At 41.5% G+C, this 23,643-nt stretch overlaps 1 protein-coding gene across 3 annotated transcripts in view; it reads left to right on the top strand.

Annotated features, from left to right (window-relative positions):
• The window catches only part of FILIP1 (filamin A interacting protein 1), a 197,601-nt gene that overhangs the window by 67,799 nt on the left and 106,159 nt on the right, over positions 1-23,643 (top strand). For 2 of the 3 annotated variants that reach the window (XM_082633350.1, XM_082633349.1), the window contains exon 2: positions 23,278-23,559. In XM_082633350.1, the coding sequence (XP_082489476.1) occupies positions 23,284-23,559 (276 nt within the window). In that variant the 5' untranslated portion in view covers positions 23,278-23,283. Of the gene's footprint in view, positions 1-6,134; positions 6,255-23,277; positions 23,560-23,643 lie in introns of those variants that run through there. The other variant, XM_082633351.1, reaches the window with a different exon arrangement.

Below are 23,643 nucleotides of genomic sequence, written 5' to 3'. Positions count from 1 at the left end.
AGTGTATATATGTCCATGCCTCTCTTTCGCTTTGTCACAGCTTACCCTTCCCCCTCCCCATATCCTCAAGTCCATTCTCTAGTAGGTCTGTGTCTTTATTCCTGTCTTACCCCTATGTTCTTCATGACATTTTTTTTTCTTAAATTCCATATATATGTGTCAGCATACAGTATTTGTCTTTCTCTTTCTGACTTACTTTACTCTGTATGACAGACTCTAGGTCCATCCACCTCATTACAAATAGCTCAATTTCATTTCTTTTTATGGCTGAGTAATATTCCATTGTATATATGTGCCACATCTTCTTTAACCATTCATCCGATGATGGACACTTAGGTTGTTTCCATCTCCGGGCTATTGTAAATAGGGCTGCTATGAACATTTTGGTACATGTCTCTTTTTGAATTATGGTTTTCTCAGGGTATATGCCCAGTAGTGGGATTGCTGGGTCATATGGTAGTTCTAATTGTAGTTTTTTAAGGAACCTCCATACCGTTCTCCATAGTGGCTGTACCAATTCACATTCCCAACAGCAGTGCAAGAGTGTTCCCTTTTTTCCACACCCTCTCCAGCATTTATTGTTTCTAGATTTTTTGATGATGGCCATTCTGACCGGTGTGAGATGATATCTCATTGTAGTTTTGATTTGCATTTCTCTAATGAGTAAAGATGTTGAGCATCCTTTCATGTGTTTGTTGGCAGTCTGTATATCTTCTGTGGAGAAATGTCTATTTAGGTCTTCTGCCCATTTTTGGATTGGGTTGTTTGTTTTTTTGTTATTGAGCTGCATGAGCTGCTTATAAATTTTGGAGATTAATCCTTTGTCAGTTGCTTCATTTGCAAATATTTTCTCCCATTCTGAGGGTTGTCTTTTGGTCTTGTTTATGGTTTCCTTTGCTGTGCAAAAGCTTTGAAGTTTCATTAGGTCCCATGTGTTTATTTTTGTCTTTATTTCCATTTCTCTAGGAGGTGGGTCAAAAAGGATCTTGCTGCTATTTATGTCATACACTGTTCTGCCTATGTTTTCCTCTAAGAGTTTGATAGTGCCTGGCCTTACATTTAGGTCTTTAATCCATTTTGAGCTTATTTTTGTGTATGGTGTTAGGGAGTGATCTAATCTCATACTTTTACATGTCCCTATCCAGTTTTCCCAGCACCACTTATTGAAGAGACTGTCCTTTCTCCACTGTACATTCCTGCCTCCTTTATCAAAGATAAGGTGACCATATGTCCGTGGGTTTATCTCTGGGCTTTCTATCCTGTTCCATTGATCTATCTTTCTGTTTTTGTGCCAGTACCATACTGTCTTGATTACTGTAGCTTTGTAGTATAGTCTGAAGTCAGGGAGCCTGATTCCTCCAGCTCCATTTTTCGTTCTCAAGATTGCTTTGGCTATTCGGGGTCTTTTGTGTTTCCATAAAAATTGTGAAATTTTTTGCTCTAGTTCTGTGAAAAATGCCAGTGGTAGTTTGATAGGGATTGCATTGAATCTGTAGATTGCTTTGGGTAGTAGATTCATTTTCACAATTTTGATTCCTCCAATCCAAGAACATGGTATATCTCTCCATCTATTTGTATCATCTTTAATTTCTTTCATCAGTGTCTTATAATTTTCTGCATACAGGTCTTTTGTCTCCTTAGGTATGTTTATTCCTAGATATTTTATTCTTTTTGTTGCAATGGTAAATGGGAGTGTTTCCTTGATTTCACTTTCAGATTTTTCATCATTAGTATATAGGAATGCCAGAGATTTCTGTGCATTAATTTTGTATCCTGCAACTTGACCAAATTCATTGATTAGCTCTAGTAGTTTTCTGGTAGCATCTTTAGGATTCTCTATGTATAGTATCATGTCATCTGCAAACAGTGACAGCTTTACTTCTTCTTTTCCGATTTGGATTCCTTTTATTTCCTTTTCTTCTCTGATTGCTGTGGCTAAAACTTCCAAAACAATATTGAATAATAGTGGTGAGAGTGGGCAACCTTGTCTTGTTCCTGATCTTAGTGGAAATGGTTTCAGTTTTTCACCATTGAGGACAGTGTTTGCTGTGGGTTTGTCATATATGGCCTTTAATATGTTGAGGAAAGTCCCCTCTATGCCTACTTTCTGGAGGGTTTTTATCATAAATGGGTGTTGAATTTTGTCGAAAGCTTTCTCTGCATCTATTGAGATGATCATATGGTTTTTCTCCTTCAATTTGTTAATATGGTGTATCACGTTGATTGATTTGCATATATAGAAGAATCCTTGCATTCCTGGAATAAACGCCACTTGATCATGGTGTATGATCCTTTTAATGTGCTGTTGGATTCTGTTTGCTAGTATCTTGTTGAGGATTTTTGCATCTATGTTCATCAGTGATATTGGCCTGTAGTTTTCTTTCTTTGTGACATCCTTGTCTGGTTTTGGTATCAAGGTGATGGTGGCCTCGCAGAATGAGTTTGGGAGTGTTCCTCCCTCTGCTATATTTTGGAAGAGTTTGAGAAGGATAGGTGTTAGCTCTTCTCTAAATGCTTGATAGAATTCGCCTGTGAAGCCATCTGGTCCTGGGCTTTTGTTTGTTGGAAGATTTTTTATCACAGTTTCAATTTCAGTGCTTGTGATTGGTCTGTTCATATTTTCTATTTCTTCCTGATTCAGTCTTGGCAGGTTGTGCATTTCTAAGAATTTGTCCATTTCTTCCAGGTTGTCTATTTTATTGGCATAGAGTTGCTTATAGTAATCTCTCATGATCTTTTGTATTTCTGCAGTGTCAGTTGTTACTTCTCCTTTTTCATTTCTAATTCTATTGATTTGAGTCTTCTGCCTTTTTCTCTTGATGAGTCTGGCTAATGGTTTATCAATTTTGTTTATCTTCTCAAAGAACCAGCTTTTAGTTTTATTGATCTTTGCTATCATTTCCTTCATTTCTTTTTCATTTATTTCTGATCTGATTTTTATGATTTCTTTCCTTCTGCTAACTTTGGGATATTTTTGTTCTTCTTTCTCGAATTGCTTCAGGTGCAAGGTTAGGTTGTTTATTCGAGATGTTTCCTGTTTCTTAAGGTGGGATTCTATTGCTATAAACTTCCCCCTTAGAACTGCTTTTGCTGCATCCCATAGGTTTTGGGTCGTCGTGTCTCCATTGTCATTTGTTTCTAGGTATTTTTTAATTTCCTCTTTGATTTCTTCAGTGATCACTTCGTTATGAAGTAGTGTATTGTTTAGCCTCCATGTGTTTGTATTTTTTACAGCTCTTTTCCTGTAATTGATATCTAGTCTCATAGCATTGTGGTCGGAAAAGATACTTGATACAATTTCAATTTTATTAAATTTACCAAGGCTTGATTTGTGACCCAAGATATGGTCTATCCTGGAGAATGTTCCATGAGCACTTGAGAAAAATGTGTATTCTGTTGTTTTTGGATGGAATGTCCTATAAATATCAATTAAGTCCATCTTGTTTAATGTATCATTTAAAGCTTGTGTTTCCTTATTTATTTTCATTTTGGATGATCTGTCCATTGGTGAAAGTGGGGTGTTAAAGTCCCCTACTATGATTGTGTTACTGTCGATTTCTCCTTTTATGGCTGTTAGTATTTGCCTTATGTATTAAGGTGCTCCTATGTTTGGTGCATAAATATTTACAATTGTTATATCTTCTTCTTGGATCGATCCCTTGATCATTATGTAGTGTCCTTCTTTGTCTCTTCTAGTAGTCTTTATTTTAAAGTCTATTTTGTCTGATATGAGAATTGCTACTCCAGCTTTCTTTTGGTTTCCATTTGCATGGAATATCTTTTTCCATCCCCTTACTTTCAGTCTGTATGTGTCTCTAGGTCTGAAGTGGGTCTCTTGTAGACAGCATATATATGGGTCTTGTTTTTGTATCCATTCAGCCAATCTGTGTCTTTTGGTGGGAGCATTTAGTCCATTTACATTTAAGGTAATTATCGATATGTATGTTCCTATTCCCATTTCCTTAATTGTTTTGGGTTCATTATTGTAGGTCTTTTCCTTCTGTTGTGTTTCTTGCCTAGAGAAGTTCCTTTAGCATTTGTTGTAAAGCTGGTTTGGTGGTGCTGAACTCTCTCAGCTTTTGCTTGTCTGTAAACGTTTTAATTTCTCCATCAAATCTGAATGAGATCCTTGCTGGGTAGAGTAATCTTGGTTGCAGGTTTTTCTCCTTCATCACTTTAAATATGTCCTGCTACTCCCTTCTGGCTTGTAGAGTTTCTGCTGAGAGATCAGCTGTTATCCTGATGGGGATTCCCTTGTGTGTTATGTGTTGTTTTTGCCTTGCTGCTTTTAATATGATTTCTTTGTGTTTAATTTTTGACAGTTTGATTAATATGTGCCTTGGCGTATTTGTCCTTGGATTTATTCTGTATGGGACTCTCTGTGCCTCCTGGACTTGATTAACTATTTCCTTTCCCATATTAGGGAAGTTTTCAACTATAATCTTTTCAAATATTTTCTCAGTCCCTTTCTTTTTCTCTTCTTCTTCTGGAACCCCTATAATTCGAATGTTGGTGTGTTTAATGTTGTCCCAGAGGTCTCTGAGACTGTCCTCTGTTCTTTTCATTCTTTTTTCTTTATTTTGCTCTGCATCAGTTATTTCCACTATTTTATCTTCCACCTCACTTATCCGTTCTTCTGCCTCAGTTATTCTGCTATTAATCCCATCTAGAGTATTTTTCATTTCATTTATTGTGTTTTTAATCGATGCTTGATTCATCTTTAGTTCTTCTAGGTCCTTGTTAACTGTTTCTTGCATTTTGTCTATTCTATTTCCAAGATTTTGGATCTTGGAAATAGAATCTTGGATCATCTTTACCATCATTATTCTGAATTCTTTTTCAGGTAGACTGCCTATTACCTCTTCATTTGTTAGGTCTGTTAGGTTTTTATCTTGCTCCTTCACCTGCTGTGTGTTTTTCTGTCTTCTCATTTTGCTTATGTTACTGTGTTTGGGGTCTCCTTTTTGCAGGCTGCAGGTTCGTAGTTCCCGTTGTTTTTGGTGTCTGTCCCCAGTGGCTAAGGTTGGTTTAGTGGGTTGTGTAGGCTTCCTGGTGGAGGGGACTAGTGCCTGTGTTCTGGTGGATGAGGCTGGATCTTGTCTTTCTGGTGGGCAGGTCCACGTCTGGTGGTGTGTTTTGGGGTGTCTGCGGAATTTTTATGATTTTAGGCCGCCTCTCTGCTAATGGGTGGCGTTGTGTTCCTGTCTTGCTAGTTGTTTGGCATAGGGTGTCCAGCACTGTAGCTTGCTGGTCGTTGAGTGAAGCTGGGTGCTGGTGTTGAGATGGAGATCTCTGGAAGATTTTCGCCGTTTGATATTATGTGGAGCTGGGAGGTCTCTTGTGGACCAGTGTCCTGAAGTTGGCTCTCCCACCTCAGAGGCACAGCACTGACTCCTGGCTCCTCAATTTGGGATGATTTGTTGTCTATTCATGTATTCCACAGATGCAGGGTACATCAAGTTGATTGTGGAGCTTTAATCCGCTGCTTCTGAGGCTGCTGGGAGCAGTTTCCCTTTCTCTTCTTTGTTCTCACAGCTCCTGGGTCTCAGCTTTGGATTTGGCCCCGCCTCTGCGTGTAGGTCGCCGGAGGGCGTCTGTTCTTCGCTCAGACAGGACAGGGTTAAAGGAGCAGCCTCTTCGGGGACTCTGGTTCACTCAGGCCGGGCGGGAGGGAGGGGCACGGAGTGCGGGGCGAGCCTGCAGCGGCAGAAGTCGGCGTGACGTTGCACCAGCCCGAGGCGTGCCGTGCGTTCTCCCAGGGAAGCCGCCCCTGGATCCCGGGACCCCGGCAGTGGCGGGCTGCACAGGCTCCCGGAAGGGCGGTGTGGGCAGTGACCTGCGCTCGCACACAGGCTTCTTGGCGGCGGCAGCAGCAGCCCCAGCGTCCCACGCCCGTCTCTGGGCTCCGCGCTTTCAGTCGCGACTCGCGCCCGTCTGTGGAACCCCTTTAAGCAGCGCTCTTAATCCCCTCTCCTCGCGCACCAGGAAACCAAGAGGGAAGAAAAAGTCTCTTGCCTCTTCGGCAGCTCCAGAGTTTTCCCGGACTCCCTTCCGGCCAGCTGTGGCACATTAGCCCCCTTCAGGCTGAGTTCTCGCCGCCAGCCCCAGTCCTCTCCCTGCGCTCTGACTGAAGCCCGAGCCTCAGCTTCCAGCACCGCGCGCCCCGGCGGGCGAGCAGACAAGCCTCTTGGGCTGGTGAGTGCCGGTCAGCACCGATCCTCTGTGCGGGGATCTCTCCGCTTTGCCCTACCCAGGTATGTGGGGAGTTTCTTGCCTTTTGGGGGGTGTGGGGTCTTCTGCCGGCGTTCAGTAGGTGTTCTGTAGGAGTTGTTCCACGTGTAGCTGTATTTCTGGTGTATCCGTGGGGAGGAAGGTGATCTCCGCGTCTTACTCTTCCGCCATCTTACCCGGAAGTTCGAATTCTATCTTTAAATTTAGTTTTGAGTGATACATTTTAAAGTGACAAAGAAAGGTTAATTCTAAAATTTCCTTTTCAGTGATGCATTCATATGTAGAGTGTGGCATATTTATAAATACACAAGTGACAAAACTCTTTCATGAAAACAGTGGGACTGTTTTGGTAAAATCTAAACGGCCTGCCCAATATAGGTTACGATTGGTTTATAATCTAAATGAAATCTGTAGAGAAATAGAAAACCTCTAAGTCTGTGTTCTTGGTGAGGACTCTGGTTTAAGCAAAATCCAGCTATTTGTAATCCTTAGGAAACTATTTTCACACAATTCACCTATGTTACTATCTTTTGCACAAAGCATTGTGAGAGTTTTTCGAAAGGTATTTTTCTTATGTTCGGAGGTTTTGACTTTTTCCTGTTTTCTATTTCTTCTGCTGCTCCTGCTATTAGTTCTTGGGCGCATTTCCTTCGAGCAGAGGTGTGTACCAGAGTAACATTTAGGCCCACTCAGTTGGCCCTGGAGTGCAGTCATGTAGGCTTTTCTCTGCCGGGGACAGCTGGTGGGCCTGTGCGGGGGAAAACCCTTGGTTCACAAGCTACGTCACCTCCCCACTCTGGTTTGTCAGCTGCCTGGCAAATCTGTGTCCTTGGCCACAAGTGTCATTAGATGAGAGAATATGGGTGACTGCGAGTAAACACATCACCATTCTTAGACAAGCAATTATCAATCTGTGTTCTGGGGACGGTGAGTCATGCTAGTGTACAAAGAACAGAGGAGAACAGAAAACAAGGGGAAGGAGGGTACAGGACACCCTCCACCCTCCCTCGTTACAAATTTGGAAAATACTCACTTTGGGCATTTTTGTTGGCTTGAATGACAGCTGATGAAAATGAAACGTCAACAAAATAAGAAGGTTGTATTGAATTACTGGGAAAGTATTTTTTCTCATGGCTGCTTGAGAAACAGACATTACTATTTATGTACATCTTAATTTTCAGACATTAAAATTATAGGAACAGAGCCAAACTTAAAAATAACCTGTGTTTTGTACTTTCTTGATAGAACATTCCTTGACCTTCCTGTGCCCTCACTCCCACTATTTAGTTACCATGGTGACCACCAAGGTTCACTTTTTTTTTTTTTCTGATGGGAAAAAATAACAGTGCCATATGAGGGACAAACTGAAGGCTGAACATGCCAACACAGACTGTAGTCTCATTATCAGATGCAACTTGCCTGAGTTAATCCATTATGTTTTGTTACACACATAATTAGTATTTTGCTGCATTTGTTCTCCCTTTTGAAGTTCTCCTAAGTCCACATCAGGCCACTGAACAGCTATGTACTTTCGTTTATACGCTTTCCTCTCCCTAGAAAGAGTTTACTCATGCCCTGGGCCCAGCTGAAGTACCACAACCTGAGAAATGGTTGGTCCTCAGAGCTTTTCCCTCTGTCCTAATTTACAGCCATTTGTCTTTGCATGTTTCCAATTTCTTTAAGAACTCAGGAGTTATTCAGGATCAGGTCCTGTTAATCCTCAGATCCAAGACTGCTATTAAAGCATTTCCCAAGCTTCCTTTTATTTTTTAAATCTGTTTAAATGTCTGTTTTGTACACCAATTATCACAGGAGAAGTCATTGGGGCATGAGCTTCCTATATTTATTGATAATGTTTGTTATTATTTATTTAGTTAGGTTTTTTTCTATTTGGGGATATAATTTATAATAAGCCTAATACATTAGGAGATTAGCATAACACTTATATTTATAGGTAAATATACAAATGTTGGGATAAGTGATTACATTTTTTTTTTTTTTTTTTTGCGGTACGCGGGCCTCTCGCTATTGTGGCCTCTCCCGTTGCGGAGCACAGGCTCCGGACGCGCAGGCCCAGCGGCCATGGCTCACGGGCCCAGCCGCTCCGCGGCATATGGGATCCTCCCAGACCGGGGCACGAACCCGCATCCCCTGAATCGGCAGGCGGACTCTCAACCACTGCGCCACCAGGGAGGCCCAAGTGATTACATTTTTAAGTAATGGATTGAACTGTTAAAAAAACTTACAGACCACTATCTTGGACTATGACATTCTTGAGGGAAGGAATATGTTGTGTGTGTGTGTGTGTGTGTGTATCCTGGCACCCAACATGGTTCTTGTGTGCTTGTTATTTTGTATAGTGGTGCACAAAAAACTCTGTGGGATGAACTATAACTCAGAGTTCTGAAGCTGAGAAAGCCAGGGAGTTAATAGTACGAGATCAGCGTGGTATTTCCTTGTCTTAGTTTCTACTTAAACAATTGCAGAACATCCTCTCCACTCAGGTTAATTTAAGAGGTGGTCCCCAAGGGCGGTCTGTCAGGCACTCCACTGTCCTGTCCCTCAGCTGGCTTGATGATCTATTGATGCCTCTGCCACCTCTGCTGGTTCCAGCAGTGACCCTGCAGAAGGTCCCCAGATCCTCCCCCCACCTTCTGGATGGCCAGTTCTCCAAGCAAGGCCCCAGCTCCTTACAGAGCCTCTTCTGGTACACATTTCTGTTTCCACATGTGCCCTTATTGCAGCCCCCATCAGCCTCGGCTTTGGCCGTGTGTCTGTGGAGGCATCATGGGAGCGTATTCCCGCTCTCTCAACATTCTCTCTCCCTTGGCAAAGTGATGCTGTCCTCGGTCAAGCCTGTGACAGACTGCAGCTTCTTCCTTTTGGACAATTCCTTTCCAGATGGTTTCTTTGATTACCCTGCCGCCCAGTCTGCTTCTTGCCTCTAGTTCCTCCCCGCGCATTTCTGCCTGCCATCCAGGCTTGTCCAAGACTGGACCCAAACACAAATGGACTCAGAAGACAGGTGGCTGGAAACAGATGAAGCTGGCAGAGTATTTGCATATAAACCCACAGGAGTAGTCATTACTAGATTTTTTTTTTTCTTGAAACCTGAAACTTTCTCGGTGTAGCTTTTGCTTTTCTCAGGTAAAGAGAAGACTTTCTCTACTAGAAGAAAAACAGAGTACATATAAATATATGACAACTGACTTTTGGGTCTCAGTGTTCAAGAGGTAATGGAGAGTAGTAAGGACAGGTGTGAACTAGTGAGCAAATTCTCCATCCAAGTGGGTCGGCCACCACTCAACCCCAGCTAAACGTAGCTATGTGGGAAGATGGGCTCCGTAGTGCCAGACCTTCTGATTTTTTTCAATAATATCTGAAAATCTAGATTATTTGTGAGTCTTCTGATAAAAACTGTCTTGTTCAACACACACACCCATATCTGCAAAGAGGTTTTGACCTCTTTGTAGCCTACAAGTTTCAACACTCAAACAGGGCCTCTGCTGGAGGATGAATGCTAATCAGGCATGTAATCAGTCATGTAAATAGTTACAGTTAACATTTTCTCCAGCCACGTCAACTATTTTCTAGTTTAGTTAGGGAAAAGCAGAGAGTTTCTAGCTGGAATAGGTAGATATCCTGAGGCCTCTTTGCAACTGTCCGGACCTATCTCAACCCTAGAGTGTTGGTTCTCCGTGTGTGGTCCTGGGACCAACAGCAGTAGCATCGCCTGGGAACGTGTTAGACATGCAAACTCTCAGGCCCCACCCTAGACCCACAGAATTGGAAACTCTGGACCTGGGGACCAGCAATGTGCGTGTTAACATGCTCTCCAGGTGATTTTGAAGTGTGAGATCCGCTGGCCTAGGCTTGCAGAGGGAGCTGCTCTGCCGGCAGTGTTGTTCCCGCGGCCCTGGCCGTTGCTGTAACCCTGAGCTTCCTGGTCCCACACCGTCAGCACCAGCTTTTAGGAGCCAAGACCTGTCTACCGTGTGAACTCTGGGTCCAGCTTGGCTCTCCAAAGAATGTATGTGACACCAAAGAGGACGCTGGCACATGGTAGTAGAGAAAAGGGGATCTGGGGATTGCATGTGTCGAGAGAGAAGAGAAGAAAAAAATATGTTCCTAGAGTGCTTCTCACCGTCCCCCTGCCATGACTTCTTTTTTTTTTTTTTTGCGGTACGGGGGCCTCTCACTGTTGTGGCCTCTCCCGTTGCAGAGCACAGGCTCCGGGTGCGCAGGCTCAGCGGCCATGGCTCACGGGCCCAGCCGCTCCGCGGCACGTGGGATCCTCCCGGACCGGGGCACGAACCCGCGTCCCCTGCATCGGCAGGCGGACTCTCAACCACTGCGCCACCAAGGAAGCCCTGCCATGACTTCTTTTACATAGAATCGCCCAGTGGTATGATTTAAAGAAAAACTGCCCTCACCCTACCTTCAATCGAGCCTTTTTAAAATGACTACTTCCCTTTTCATTTCAATCTAGGTTTAAGACTGAGGAATACAGAGTAAGGGTAGTGATGCTATGATGTGATTTAAATCTAGCCAGGTGATTTCTTAACTCCATCCTTAGAACCCAGAAGACTTAGAGTTTAGTAGATGGATCAGGTTCGGGTTTGGGGAACACCTCATGCAAGTCTGGGCCGGGAAGACCCACTGTGGAGCAGAATGAGATCACCGGGATCTCATTTTTATAATTTCAATGAAAGGCGTAGTGGGGAACCCAGATGGGAAAACAAGAGAGGTGCCTAGAGAGGGAGGGGAGGGGGGCAGAGAAAGCCCACCCAGTGGTGGCCTCGGGGCAAAGCGCCCTGTGTCACCCCATCTCTGCATCAGCCTCCTGTCCCAGGTGCCGTGCAGTCACTTCACTGTTGGAAGGCCCCCAGCTCTGGCTTCCTCCGGCCCTGTTTGTGAGTCTCATTCCTTGCTTTTCTTTTTCAAAGCCAGGGCGAGAGCAATAGCGCTGTGATTTAAAGGAAGACTCCTTTACATATATTGCCTGAAAGTCCTGTAGTACCTTAAGGTTTACAAAGCTGTAACCAATGTTATATTTCACAGTTAAGACGCCCCATAAACCTCAAGGACGTCATTCTAATACTTTCTTTATGACTGAACTCAGCTTTCGTTACTCTTTGGTTGCCTCTCCCATTCTCCGTGCCTCCAATCCCCACCTGAAGCAGAGACCTTAACCTGGCTATTTCCTGGTAAATTCAATTTTATCTGGTGGGTTTTTTTTTTTTTTTTTTGGTTAAATTCAATATGCATAGCTCAATCCTAGAACAAATCAGAATTCCATTTTGGTCTTTCCTTTCCCTCCTGTTGAGCTCTCCTCCCCTGTATTTGGTACCACGCAGACACTGTGCTTCCTCCGGGGTGTTGTGAGGGCGTGGTGTAGTCTGCTAGCATGCACACCTGGCTCAGAGGGAGTGCCCTGAGGCTGTCGGGACTGGCCACATAATTTAGGGGCCCAGTGCATAATGGGAACTTGGGGGACTCTAGTTTAAAAAAATTAAGAATTTTTAAGACAGCAATAGCAGAACATTAAACTGAGTGCAGGGCTGGTGCAACTGCACAGGTCACACTCCTACGAAGCAGGTTACCTGTATTCTCCCAGCCTGGCTCCTGGTGAAAGTGGTGGCTGAGGCTCTTTCTGGGCTGTTCAGTGTCTCTCCACGACTCTCAGATGCTGCAGATTCCCTGAGAGTAGCTGCGCCTTCCGTCTCATCCCGTTTGGGTGGTCTGCTGTGAAGCCCTCTGCCCTGTGACTCTGCCATGAGCACGCCGACCGTCCTTCTCAGCTCCCTTCCACCCTTGCTGGCCCGTGGCCACTCCTCTATCTCCTCCACATACTTAGTGGGCGTGTCTCCATCACCCACGTTGTACCGACACATGCTGCTAAGTCTCTACTCTCTGTCTGCATATCCCGGGCATGACTACTCTCAAATTTTAGCCTGTCAAGCTCTTCCACTTTAGATTCCTCAGACTTTGTGAAGGAAAGGAAAGAGCCAGGTAAGATTGTCCTTCCTCAACTTACCTGCAAGAGAAGAAGAGGATGGGTAGGCAGCTGGCACAGTTACTGCATTCTTTTTCTCCCTAATTTTTTTCTTCTCTCTTATTTTCAGGCATTTTCCTGATGACTGTACACTGGGGGAGGGGGTGGGGAGTGGCAGAAACCAGCTCCCTTTCTCCCAGTTTAAATGCATCCATCAATCATATTTGTCACGCAGTCTAATTCAGGGCTGGCAAACTAAGGACTAGGGGTCAAATCTGGCCACACCCACCCATTTATGAATTAATTGTCTGTGGCCACTTTCATGTTGCAATAGCAGAGTTGAGTAAATGGGACAGAGACCACACAGCCTGCAAAGCCCCAAATATTTAATGTTTACCCCTTTACGGAAGTTTGCTAACCTCTGTGTAGATGATCACAGCTGAAAGTAAAGTGTCTTTGTCACTGATGGTACCTACGTGGAGGTGCTGAGAGATGTTTGATGACCCTGGCAGTTAATGTGCTACAGATTAATGCTTCCTGCCTTACCGCTGCTAGTAGATACTTTCACACACGTACGGAGAGTAGAACAGGCGTTATGATTTCACATACGCGTGGTGGGTGGAGCAGACATTATTATCCTCAGTTTAAAGATGAAAAAAGTACAGGTTGGAGAGCTTAAGGAACTTGTCCAGGATTACAGAATAAGTAAGTGTGGGGTTAACGGTGGGGACGGGGATCTCTTGATTCCTTGGGGCTAATGGCAAACATCTCGGGGAGGATTCAGCATGTTAGAAAAACAAATGCTGAGGCTGTTGATACATGAGGTCTTGGGACACCTTTAGGTCCACCGTGGAGTTGGGTGGTACGCTGAGGTAGGGTGGCTGGAGGGTGGAGAAGAGAGGGGGCTAGGGGCCATTACGTGTTTGAAAAAATTATTCCAAAAGGTGGTGATTCATTTTCTTACATACTTCCTGCCCACAAAATGAGCCTGAAACTTCTGCACTGGGATAGCATGGCATTTTAGATAGAGTCAATTCCTAAGGCACCTTAATTAGCTAATCACAAAATTCTCCTCTTGACGGTTCTTTCCAGCCTTTGCACTCAAATAGCAACTGGGTTTATGAAATTTGGTTAATGGCCATAGAATTCACAGCCTCTTCACACAGCATCAAAGTGAAGAGAGTCTTTAAACATCAAACACCTTTGACAATCATATGGCTTCAGTAGCATTCATAGAATGCGTTCCAATAGGAATAATTTTTACTTTTCTCCTGGCTTGGTTTATAAAGTAGCTGTGTTTGTTTTCAGTTTAGGCCCCCTATACTCTGGTCTATCCCAAGACAAGGATGCTCAGAAAAGACCAAAGTCAGAAGGAGTTCGAAACAGACACAGCCCATGACTTCCTACATTACAGCTGATTTTAGGTTGCTGTTCATTGCAGCACTATTTACAGTGGCCAGACCATGGAAGCAACCTAAGTGTCCATCGACAGATGAATGGATAAAGAAGATGTGGCACATATATACAGTGGAATATTACTCAGCCATAAAAAGGAACGAAATTGAACTATTTGTAGTGAGGTGGATGGACCTAGAGTCTGTCATACAGAGTGAAGTAAGTCAGAAAGAGAAAAATAAATACTGTATGCTAACACATATATACGGAATCTAAAAAAAAAAAGGTTCTAATGAAACTAGGGGCAGGACAGGAATAAAGACACAGATGTAGAGAATGGACTTGAGGACACAGGGAGGGGGAAGTATAAGCTGGGACGAAGTGAGAGAGTGGCATGGACATATATACAGTACCAAATGTAAAATAGATAGCTAGTGGGAAGCAGCTGCATAGCACAAGGAGATCAGCTCGGTGCTTTGTGACCACCTAGAGGGGTGAGATAGGGAGGGTGGGAGGGAGATGCAAGAGGGAGGGGATATGGGGATATATGTATACCTATAGCTGATTCATTTTGTTATACGGCAGAAACTAACACACCATTGTAAAGCAATTATATGCCAATAAAGATGTTAAAAAAAGAAGTTGAGAAATTTAAAATAAAAGGCATTTAAAGGACACCTACATACAGTTGACATAAGTGTTGGCAATTAGAACTCATGAAGTCATCGTCAGCACACGGATGGGGTGATCTGTGCAGTATCCCATCTTCTCCCTTGTCAGCATGAAGCTGTGATATCACCCAAACCCCTGCATGTCTTTCTCCGCAGGGAGGCTAACCCATCTTGTTAACATCCAGCCATTGTGATTTGCCTCTCATTTCTTGAAAAACGTAATTCAATTATTTGAGAATATTTTCTGCAGAAAGACAAACATTTTTTTCTAACAGGAAATTTTGCACAGTTGGCTTACTAGAATAATCAGCTACTGTGCAAACTAGAATTTTTCTTAATTTGCCTAATTAAAAGAATCAGTTCATCCATATCCAGTCGTATAGCAATTATTGTATTTCTTGAGTCTTAGTGACTTTTTAAATTCAAAGACTCAGAAGTCAGAACACTGCAAGGGCAAAGTTACTCTTCAGCTCCTTGAGAACCTCAAGCACTGAGAAGTAAGAAGACAGTGTCGGGGGAGCAGGGGAAGAGAAGGTGGTCTTAGAAGAACAAGCTATTACACAAGTAGAAATTAGAGGGAAAAAATCTGCTGCAGTAGTGGGATTCTATGTCAACTCTTGTTGCTTGAGACTATTTAGTGAATGCTATACCCTGTGAGTAAACTTATTTCAGCCCCAGGAAAGGATGGCTGCGAGTTCATTTGTGTTGCTGTGGTCCTGGTATAGAGGTAAAAACTGCCATTCAGCTTCCTCCTTGTACCTGGAGAATCCAAACAAGCCTGTGTTCTGGTTCAGCCTTTCCCAGGTACTGGCCGTTCTATTTTGGGCAAATGTCTAAATCTCTCTAAGCCTCACTTTCCTTATCTTTTTAAAAGAAGTAATTATAGCACCTGCTTTATGCATTGCTATCAGGATTTCATGAGATGATACTATCTATGTCAGATACTTAACCCAATGCTCAGAGCATAAGCTCCTCAGTAAAGGTCAACTACTATTATTGTGAATAGAAGTATAATAATATTTAAGAATAATTCATCACATGTAGACTGCTGAGAGAAAGCCTAAGATATTTTTCTCTGTAGCTATAGATAAGGCTCTTTTGTGAGTGAAAGGAAATGACTGATTCTTGTCAATTGTGGGGCTGGGCCTTTTCAGAAGTGATGAAATACAGGAAGGAATTCTAGTTCTGGCTAACCAGGAGTCTGGTAATTTTCCAGAGATGTTTTCTTTGTCAGATAAAACAAAAAGAGAGGCCACCCTATTTTATATTCAAAGATTTAAAACCCTCCAATTGTACATTCATTCAGACTCAATATACAATTAAAATTTTTTTTTCTTATTTCATGGCAGTTCCCTGATCTATTCTCTTGTTATTTTTTTTTTTTCTGGAAACCTTTTCCAGGTCTGCTGTTATCTTCCTTGAAAAATATTAAGCAGAACTCCATAAAATATTTCACCATGGTTTTAAGCTAGAGTAGAATAATATTTTTCTATTTTGCCACAGTTGTCATATTTTCCTTAAACTTTTGGTTACAACATCACTGCAGTGACTCCAACAGAATCCCCTTTCTTGAATTCTAACATTTTGTGAAATCATTTAGAAGAATATTCAGTTGGTCTGGGTAGATTTGTCCTAGTAGAATGAAAAGGTTTCACATAAACAAAAACCTTAGTTATTTTGAGGATTTTATGAGTGTAGATAATGAGAAGTGAAAAATCATTTAACATGGCTTGCTGCATAAATAGGATTATGAAAATGAAAGAAAATTGTAAAGAAAATTTAAGGGCAAACCTAGGAACATTTATTAACAGTATGTGCAGTTAGAATGAGCGATAATCTCCTGAAAAATGTTTGAACATTTCATGAGTTGGGATATTTATAACTAGACTTAACCAAGTAAATAAGATAAGCAGAGGAAATAATCTGGCACCGATCGGGAATATACTAGTTGATTTGATGGGTCTTTTGCATCTTAAAATTCACATAACAGATGTTTTCTTTTGCCTCTGGTTTTGGGTGCTGTGGGTATTGTCATTTATGTATAAAAGAAAGAATCAGTACAGTTCCATGCTCATGTTCTGGAAGCCCCACTTGCAGCAGGCTTTTTGCCAGGCCACACTGGAAAAAGTAGGCTTTCTGTAATTTTATGCTTTCCTTTTTGCTATGCAATATAGTTATAATTCTATAAAGTAATTAAAAATGGAAATTATATAAATAAAATTATTGTGGTATCTCAACCTGTGCATTGGGTAGGTTCTTGAAAAAGAATATAAGTAAAATAAAACCAGAAACAAACCAGGAGGTGGATGGATACTTGAGAAGCATAGGAAAAATGCCAAAACCTAATTTATGCAGAAAAGAAGTTTTTGTGGGTGGTAGGGATGGAGAGTTTTGTGACCAGCATTGAATCATAACATGGAAAGACAAATCTGAAAGGAGGCAAGAGCAAGGGTGAGACTGCTACGGAAAAATCAAGGTCAAGATTTGCAGGAACTAACAAAGATGGCAGCTGGAACGGGTGTTTAATTGCTGAGGACTTTTTTCTTTGTCCTTTTTACTTGTTCAAAGGCTCTAGAAATACTTGTTAGTTCAGTATAAATTACTCAAAATTGTTATAAATATTTTCTGATTCCTAGGATATTGTTCATCTGACAGTACACTGTTTATTGCCCAACATATGAGGAGGAAAAGGAAGAAGAGAGATGACCATAGACCTAAAAGAGGGAGGTTTGGAATAAAATTTGGTCTTTCTTTTCTTCACACCGTAGTCAGAAAATTCCATGCAAAGTGTTGCTGACTAATTACTATGCAAGGAAAAGTAAATGTATTTCATTTACTTCATTTCATGATTTACTTACTAAATAGAAGAATCTGTGCCCCAAATAACATTGATTCAAAAACAAAACAAAACAAAACAGTTCTAAATCTGAAGGTGTGAATCTTCAATTTCTTTACCCCATTTTCTTGAGGAGCACTTTCTTCAAAGGTTATGCATTGGGACGAAGCAAAAGCATTCTTGGCTTCATTCAGAAAATTTGTTATTTACATGTCCCAACCTTCTTTGGCTGGTTTAATAATGAAATTTATATAAGGCAGATTAATAGGAGAAAAACATTTAATTTTATACATACAGGAGTCCCATGAAAATCTGAGACCTGAATGGCAGCCAGGTAATTGAAGCTTATATAAAACCTTGAGCTAAGGAAAGGGATATGGGTCTAGGGATACAAGGGGGAGGAAGGCCGTTCACAGGAAGGCAGAGGAAATGTTTGAAAAACAAATGTTGCCCTATTACAGATTACGTTTCTTAGGTAAAACGTATCTCTCTTCCTGGTATAGGCCCTCTTTCCAATGTAAATTTAGGCAGTTGATGGGGAGGAAAAGAGCTTTACCTGAGTCTGCTGGGTTTGACTGCCTTTAGCTCAAAACGACCCACATGCCAAAGTGGCATATTTGGGGTCATGTATTCTGCCCCCACCCCCCACTAACTACTAAGAAGCCTACAGAGTGCCAGATGCCTTTCTGTTATCTGCCTGCTACTCCTGTGAGCACAATGGACAGAATTTGGCCAACTCTGACTAAATGTTTATTTACTATTGTTCAACTCTGGGACTTTTAACACATTACGTCTGTAATGGTCCCTGTTCAGACTACATCCTGTTTTCATACCCTGTATCCTTAGTAATTAGCCCTGTTGCTTCTCAGAAAGATTTTTAAATGAGTCATCATTTTACAAGGTCTGCAGCAGGTTAATTATTTTGGGAAGAGTATTTTTGCTTAGCAACCTAATTTCAGTTGCTGTGTGAGTTTTGCAAGAGTGCCTATGGAAGAAGACAGATGAATGAATTTCTCCAACTCTGTCATATGAAGTGAAAAAACATGAATTTAGAAAACAGTTGTAAAACTGTCTGGGTCATCTGCTTTCCAGGGTGGCCCCTTAACTTCCAATTTGCATGTGTTTAAGAACTTAGAAAAAAGCCATATAGAGAGTAAGTATTTAGGGTCACACCTGGGTTCAAATCCTAGTTCTTCTATTCCCTAGGAGTAGCTGTGTGATCCAGAAAAAGATATTTAATCTCTTTAAACCTCAGTGGCCTCATCTGTAAAACTGAGAATAATAGCACCCACTAGGGTTGATGTGAATATTAATTTAATTGAGATGTTGTATGTAAAATGCTTACCACACTGTGTAGCACTTAAGAAACAGTGAGAGCTATTAGAATACAGAAGAGTATGAATGTCACTAAATGTGATGCATGAAAGTCTGTTCTTGTCTGGACTCTATCTCCTACTAAGTAGAATAAAGTGGTTTAAAGTGGATATTATTGAGGGCAGGCTTGGTTACACTATTGAGAAATTATGTTTTCCTCCTTCTTACATGTTGTCCAATTCCTTTCTAAAACATTTCTTGACTGGTTTGCTATCTCTGAGTACTTTTGCAATCCTAAGATAGAACAGGTGCTGACGGCTGACTTTGTTGTGGAGGTAAAGATAGAAGACGCTATGTGGATCACTAGGAAAGGACTAAAATTTTTGTGCATGTGTCAAAGCAAAAGCAATTAATGTGAAATTTCAGAGTCACAGAGAAAAAATACTTGCTAAGACAGAATTAACATCACAGGGCTTCCCTGGTGGCACAGTGGTTGAGAGTCGGCCTGCCGATGCAGGGCACACGGGTTCGTGCCCTGGTCCGGGAAGATCCCTCATGCCGTGGAGCAGCTGGGCCCGTGAGCCATGGCCGCTGAGCCTGCGCATCCGGAGCCTGTGCTCCGCAACGGGAGAGGCCATAACAGCGAGAGGCCCGCATACGGAAAAAAAAAAAAAAAAAAAAAAAATCACAGGTCCAGCACATGAGATTTTCCATCAGCTAAAGTGATTTCATGTGGAAGAGAATGGGAAACTCAAGCTTTTGATGTGATTGGTGATATAAAACAATTAGATAATTCTAAAATATGTGTTTTTTCTGTAAAAGTAATTAATCCTGCCAATAATTAATTAAATCTATAATTAATCTTCATTAATTAATATAATTCTGTGAAAGCTAGTAATACTACAAAAATTTTATTTAAAAATATTAATATCATTACTGCACTGAACTTGAGGCCACTTGCCTGTGGCACAACAAAGCCAATCTACTGACACTGGGTTGTGATGAAGGAAAGTGCAGCGTTTATTGCAGGACTCAACAAGGAGAATGGGTGGCTTATGCTCAAAGGACCCAAACTCCCTGATGGCTTTCAAGGAAGGTTTTCTTAAGGCAACGTTTGGGGTGAGGATTGTAGGGTGCATGACTTTCCTCCAGTTGGTTGGTGGTGAGGTAATGGGATGATGTTTCAGGAATCTTCAACATCAACCTTCTAGTTCCAACCAGTCTGGGGTCTACCTGCTTGTGGTCAGCATGTAGTCTGGTGACCAGCATGTAATCTGGTGATCAGCATGTAGTCTGGTGACCCTCCACCTGCGGGTTGGGGGGGTGGGTCTTCGTTTCTGCAGAACAACTCAAAGATATGTTATGTATATCCCCTGAGGAGGAACTGGGGCTCTGCTTTATTGCTGAACTATTGTTTAAGCTATTATTACTTTTCTTGCTTGACTGCTTTTCCTTTGCTTCTTCAATCCCTCACTTTCCTAATTGGTAACTGCTTGAGTCTGCTTTTTGTAACTCAGGGAAGGCCTAGGAGACTAACACCTTTTTCTACAAACAAAATATGGGGAACATGGATGGACTTTTGCACCCGGGAGGGCCCCACAGGATTTGCTTCGTTTCAATATTAGACTGAAATTTTTAGAAACAACTAAATATAGAGTTGGTACTAGGTAAATGCCACTTTCTGTGTGTTTGCAAATATAATTAAGTGCATGTAATATATATATAGATATGCATTTGTCCTATTTTACAGATATCCTAATGCTATAGATCCTATAATAGATACAGGAAATCCAGGGAAAAAAAGACACAAGCACATGCTAGAGTCAAACACAAATGTTGCATATGATTAACTTTAAGACATTACCATCTTACTTCCCGTGCCTTGGGAAATATTGCCTGGAACTTCCATTAACGCATGATCTAAATTGAAGTTGTTAAATCAATATTTGATGTACCATCCCAAAGAGCCTTAAGATCTAACAGAGAAAATTATTTCAGATCAAAGAAATTCACATGTGGCATGGAGTCATAGGGAGTCACAATTCAATTTGGGAAGCCCATGTGTCTTAGTTATGATGTGTAACAGGTCAAGAGTTAAATTTGAAACTGTGGAGGGAAGAAAAATAATTTTCCCTTTACCCTTCTAAGATTCTTGGCTGACATAACCCTGTAATAAAAATACAGATTAGTAGGAGAAAACAAACAGAAGTTTAATGACATGTATACCTCTGGTATACATGGGAGAGACCCAGGAAAACCACGTAACTCTCTGAAATGGCCCAAGCCATCACCTTAAATACCAGCTTCAGCTAAAGACAAAAGAAAGATATCGGGAGTTGGGGAGCCACTTATGAGAGGTTATGAGGAAACCACAGTAAACAAGGAAAGCATAGTAAATGCAGATTTAAGTCATTGCCTTCTGCATTGATAAGAGTTTCTAGAGATTTTAGAGTCATCCTTCTCTTCCTGGTACAGTGAGGGAGACACCCTTACAGAGATTTCCCTTATAAATGTAAATATGTCTTAAAAAAGGGTAATTCCCACCCAGGTTTCAGAGCTTCACATGTGTCTGCTGTTTCTTAAAAATAATGAGCTTAAAGTAATCAATATGCTAAAGAGACATATTCGGGGTGGTGTATTGTGCTGACATTCAAAACCTTCTATTCGTCTCGTCCTTTTTTTTTGGCTTGGGATTTAAGTCAGCCCACTCTGCCACAAACAAGCTGTGAGAAAATACAGTAGGGTCTGCTCTAAAGTGCTCTGGCTTCCATTACAAAGAAACATTTATTCTTTGTTCACCAGCAAAGCACAAAAATGCTCTAAAATTTCAGGAACTAATCACTGAGTAAACCAGAAAACACGGCGCTAGTATTAAGGACCACATTTTCAGTTTATAGTGTTCAAAATTAGGGTGCTATAGAAAGTTCACACACACACACAAAAGGGTCCATCTGGTTGTAAGGGTTCAGTTCAGAAAAGGAGCATGAATGTAGATTTCAAGATTTGTTAGAAGAATTGAATATTCACTATCTAAAAGGAAACATCACACTGTATTTATTTTTCTATTATAAACCTAGTGTTTTGAAAAGCTTTCCTTGGTTTCTTAACTATGGTTGGGTTCATAAAGGAAACTTACTTTCAGAAAACAAGTCTCTGTATTTTCTCTGGAATGAGTAATGAAAATCTTGCTGCTTAGCTGTACAAGGGAAGGGCTATTTATACTGTGAGTTTTAAATAAGCCCATGCACTAAGCTACTCTATTTAAGGGTTTAGGCAAATTTTGTGGTACCGCCCCCAGGATATTAGAGCTATCTTCCCTGTTGGATGCTTAGCCTTTGAGCTCAGTGTGTTTGTTTGTATCATACCTGTTAGTCAAGTTCTTTTGCTCAGAGATTGACACAGACTCTGCAAAGAGTTCAAAATGGAATGACTCAAATGTGCTCCCCATGGGACAGATTAACTGCTGTTTTGTCTTTTTTCTTTATTTTACCTCAAAATATTTAAAAAATTTTTGATTTTGAAATTGATCTGTTTTCTCCCAATTCTTTGTACTCTTGCTCTTATTACTGTAAATGACTGACATTAAAAAAAAACAAAAAACAAAAAAAAAACCACCCTGCTTTTGAAAAAGAGGCTATGGAAAAATAGAATTCCATATCACTAAAAACTAGCCCCCCTTCCCTTGGCTATTCCCTTTTTCTCTCTCCACTTCAAGTCCCGCCAACCCTCACTCTATGTGGATTTTTCTGCACATTGTGACTTCCAACTTATTCCTGGCAGGGTTTGAGGTTTGCATTTTCTGATAAACAATTTAGAATCATTAAAAAAAATAACCTTTTTATTTTACAAAAGCTTCAGATTCACAGAATTATTGCAAAGATAATACTGGGGGTTCCCATACACCCCACCCCCATTTCCTCTATAATTAACGCCTTACGTTAGTGTGGTACATTTGTTACAATTAATAACCCAATACTGACACATTATTATTGACTAAAGTCCATGTTTTATTCATAGTTCCTCAATTTTTCCCTAATGTCTTTCTTCTGTTTCAGGATCCCATCCAGGATGCCACATTATGTTTAGTTCTCATGTGTTCTTAGCCTTCTCTTGGCTGTGACAGTTATTCAAATTTTCCTTGTTTCTGATGACCTTGATAGTTTTAAAAATTACTGGTCAGGCATTCTGTAGAGTGTCTCTCAGTTGGGATCAGCTTGATGTTTCTCTCATTATTAGACTTGGGTCATGTTTTGGAGAAGGAAGATCACAGAGGTAAAGTGCCATTCTTTTTTTTTTTTTTTCTTTTTGTGGTATGCGGGCCTCTCACTGTTGTGGCCTCTCCCGTTGCGGAGCACAGGCTCCGGATGCGCAGGCCCAGCGGCCATGGCTCACGGGCCCAGCCGCTCCGCGGCATATGGGATCCTCCCGGACCGGGGCACGAACCCGTATCCCCTGCATCGGCAGGCGGACTCTCAACCACTGCGCCACCAGGGAGGCCCTAAAGTGCCATTCTTATCACATTCTATCAAAGATACTTGATAGAATCAGCAGTGCTATCAGCGTGACTTAGCCTTGCTGATGTTGACCTTGATTACTTGGCTTGAGATGTTTGTGAGGTTAGAATCACATTTTCATTTTTTCCTGAAGATGGTCGAAGTATTTTCCTGAAGTTTTTAACGACACGTTCATTAAAGCTATAAGGAAGCTAACTTGGGACTGATCTTTTGGTTTTTCTTTCTTGGTGACGTTGTAAAGCTGCTATTCGTTTCTAAGTAGTTAGACAAAAATAATTTCAGTGGTGGTAAAAACAGCTTATCTTTTTTCATGTGTTGTAGGTGGGAATGAGATCCCGAAACCAGGGCGGTGAAAGTTCATCCAACGGGCATGTCTCCTGCCCCAAGTCCTCCATCATCAGCAATGCTGATGATAAAAGTCTCTCGGAAGATACAAAAAAGAAGAACAAATCAAATAGAAAGGAGGAAGATGTCACGGCCTCAGGAACTGTCAAACGACACCTAAAACCATCTGGAGAAAGTGAACGAAAGAATAAGAAATCCTTGGAGTTATCCAAAGAAGACCTCATCCAGCTACTGAGCATAATGGAAGGGGAGCTGCAGGTAGAGTCCAGTTTTTTCAGTTATTGTGTCTCTAGTCTGAAGGTATAAAATAAGAGATTATGAGCCTGTCTACCTCACTGGACT

The sequence above is a fragment of the Mesoplodon mirus genome (assembly GCF_964341445.2).
Source record: "Mesoplodon mirus genome assembly, chromosome: 10".
Taxonomy (NCBI): Eukaryota; Metazoa; Chordata; class Mammalia; order Artiodactyla; family Ziphiidae; genus Mesoplodon; species Mesoplodon mirus.
This window is presented reverse-complemented; position numbering and strand designations above follow the sequence as displayed.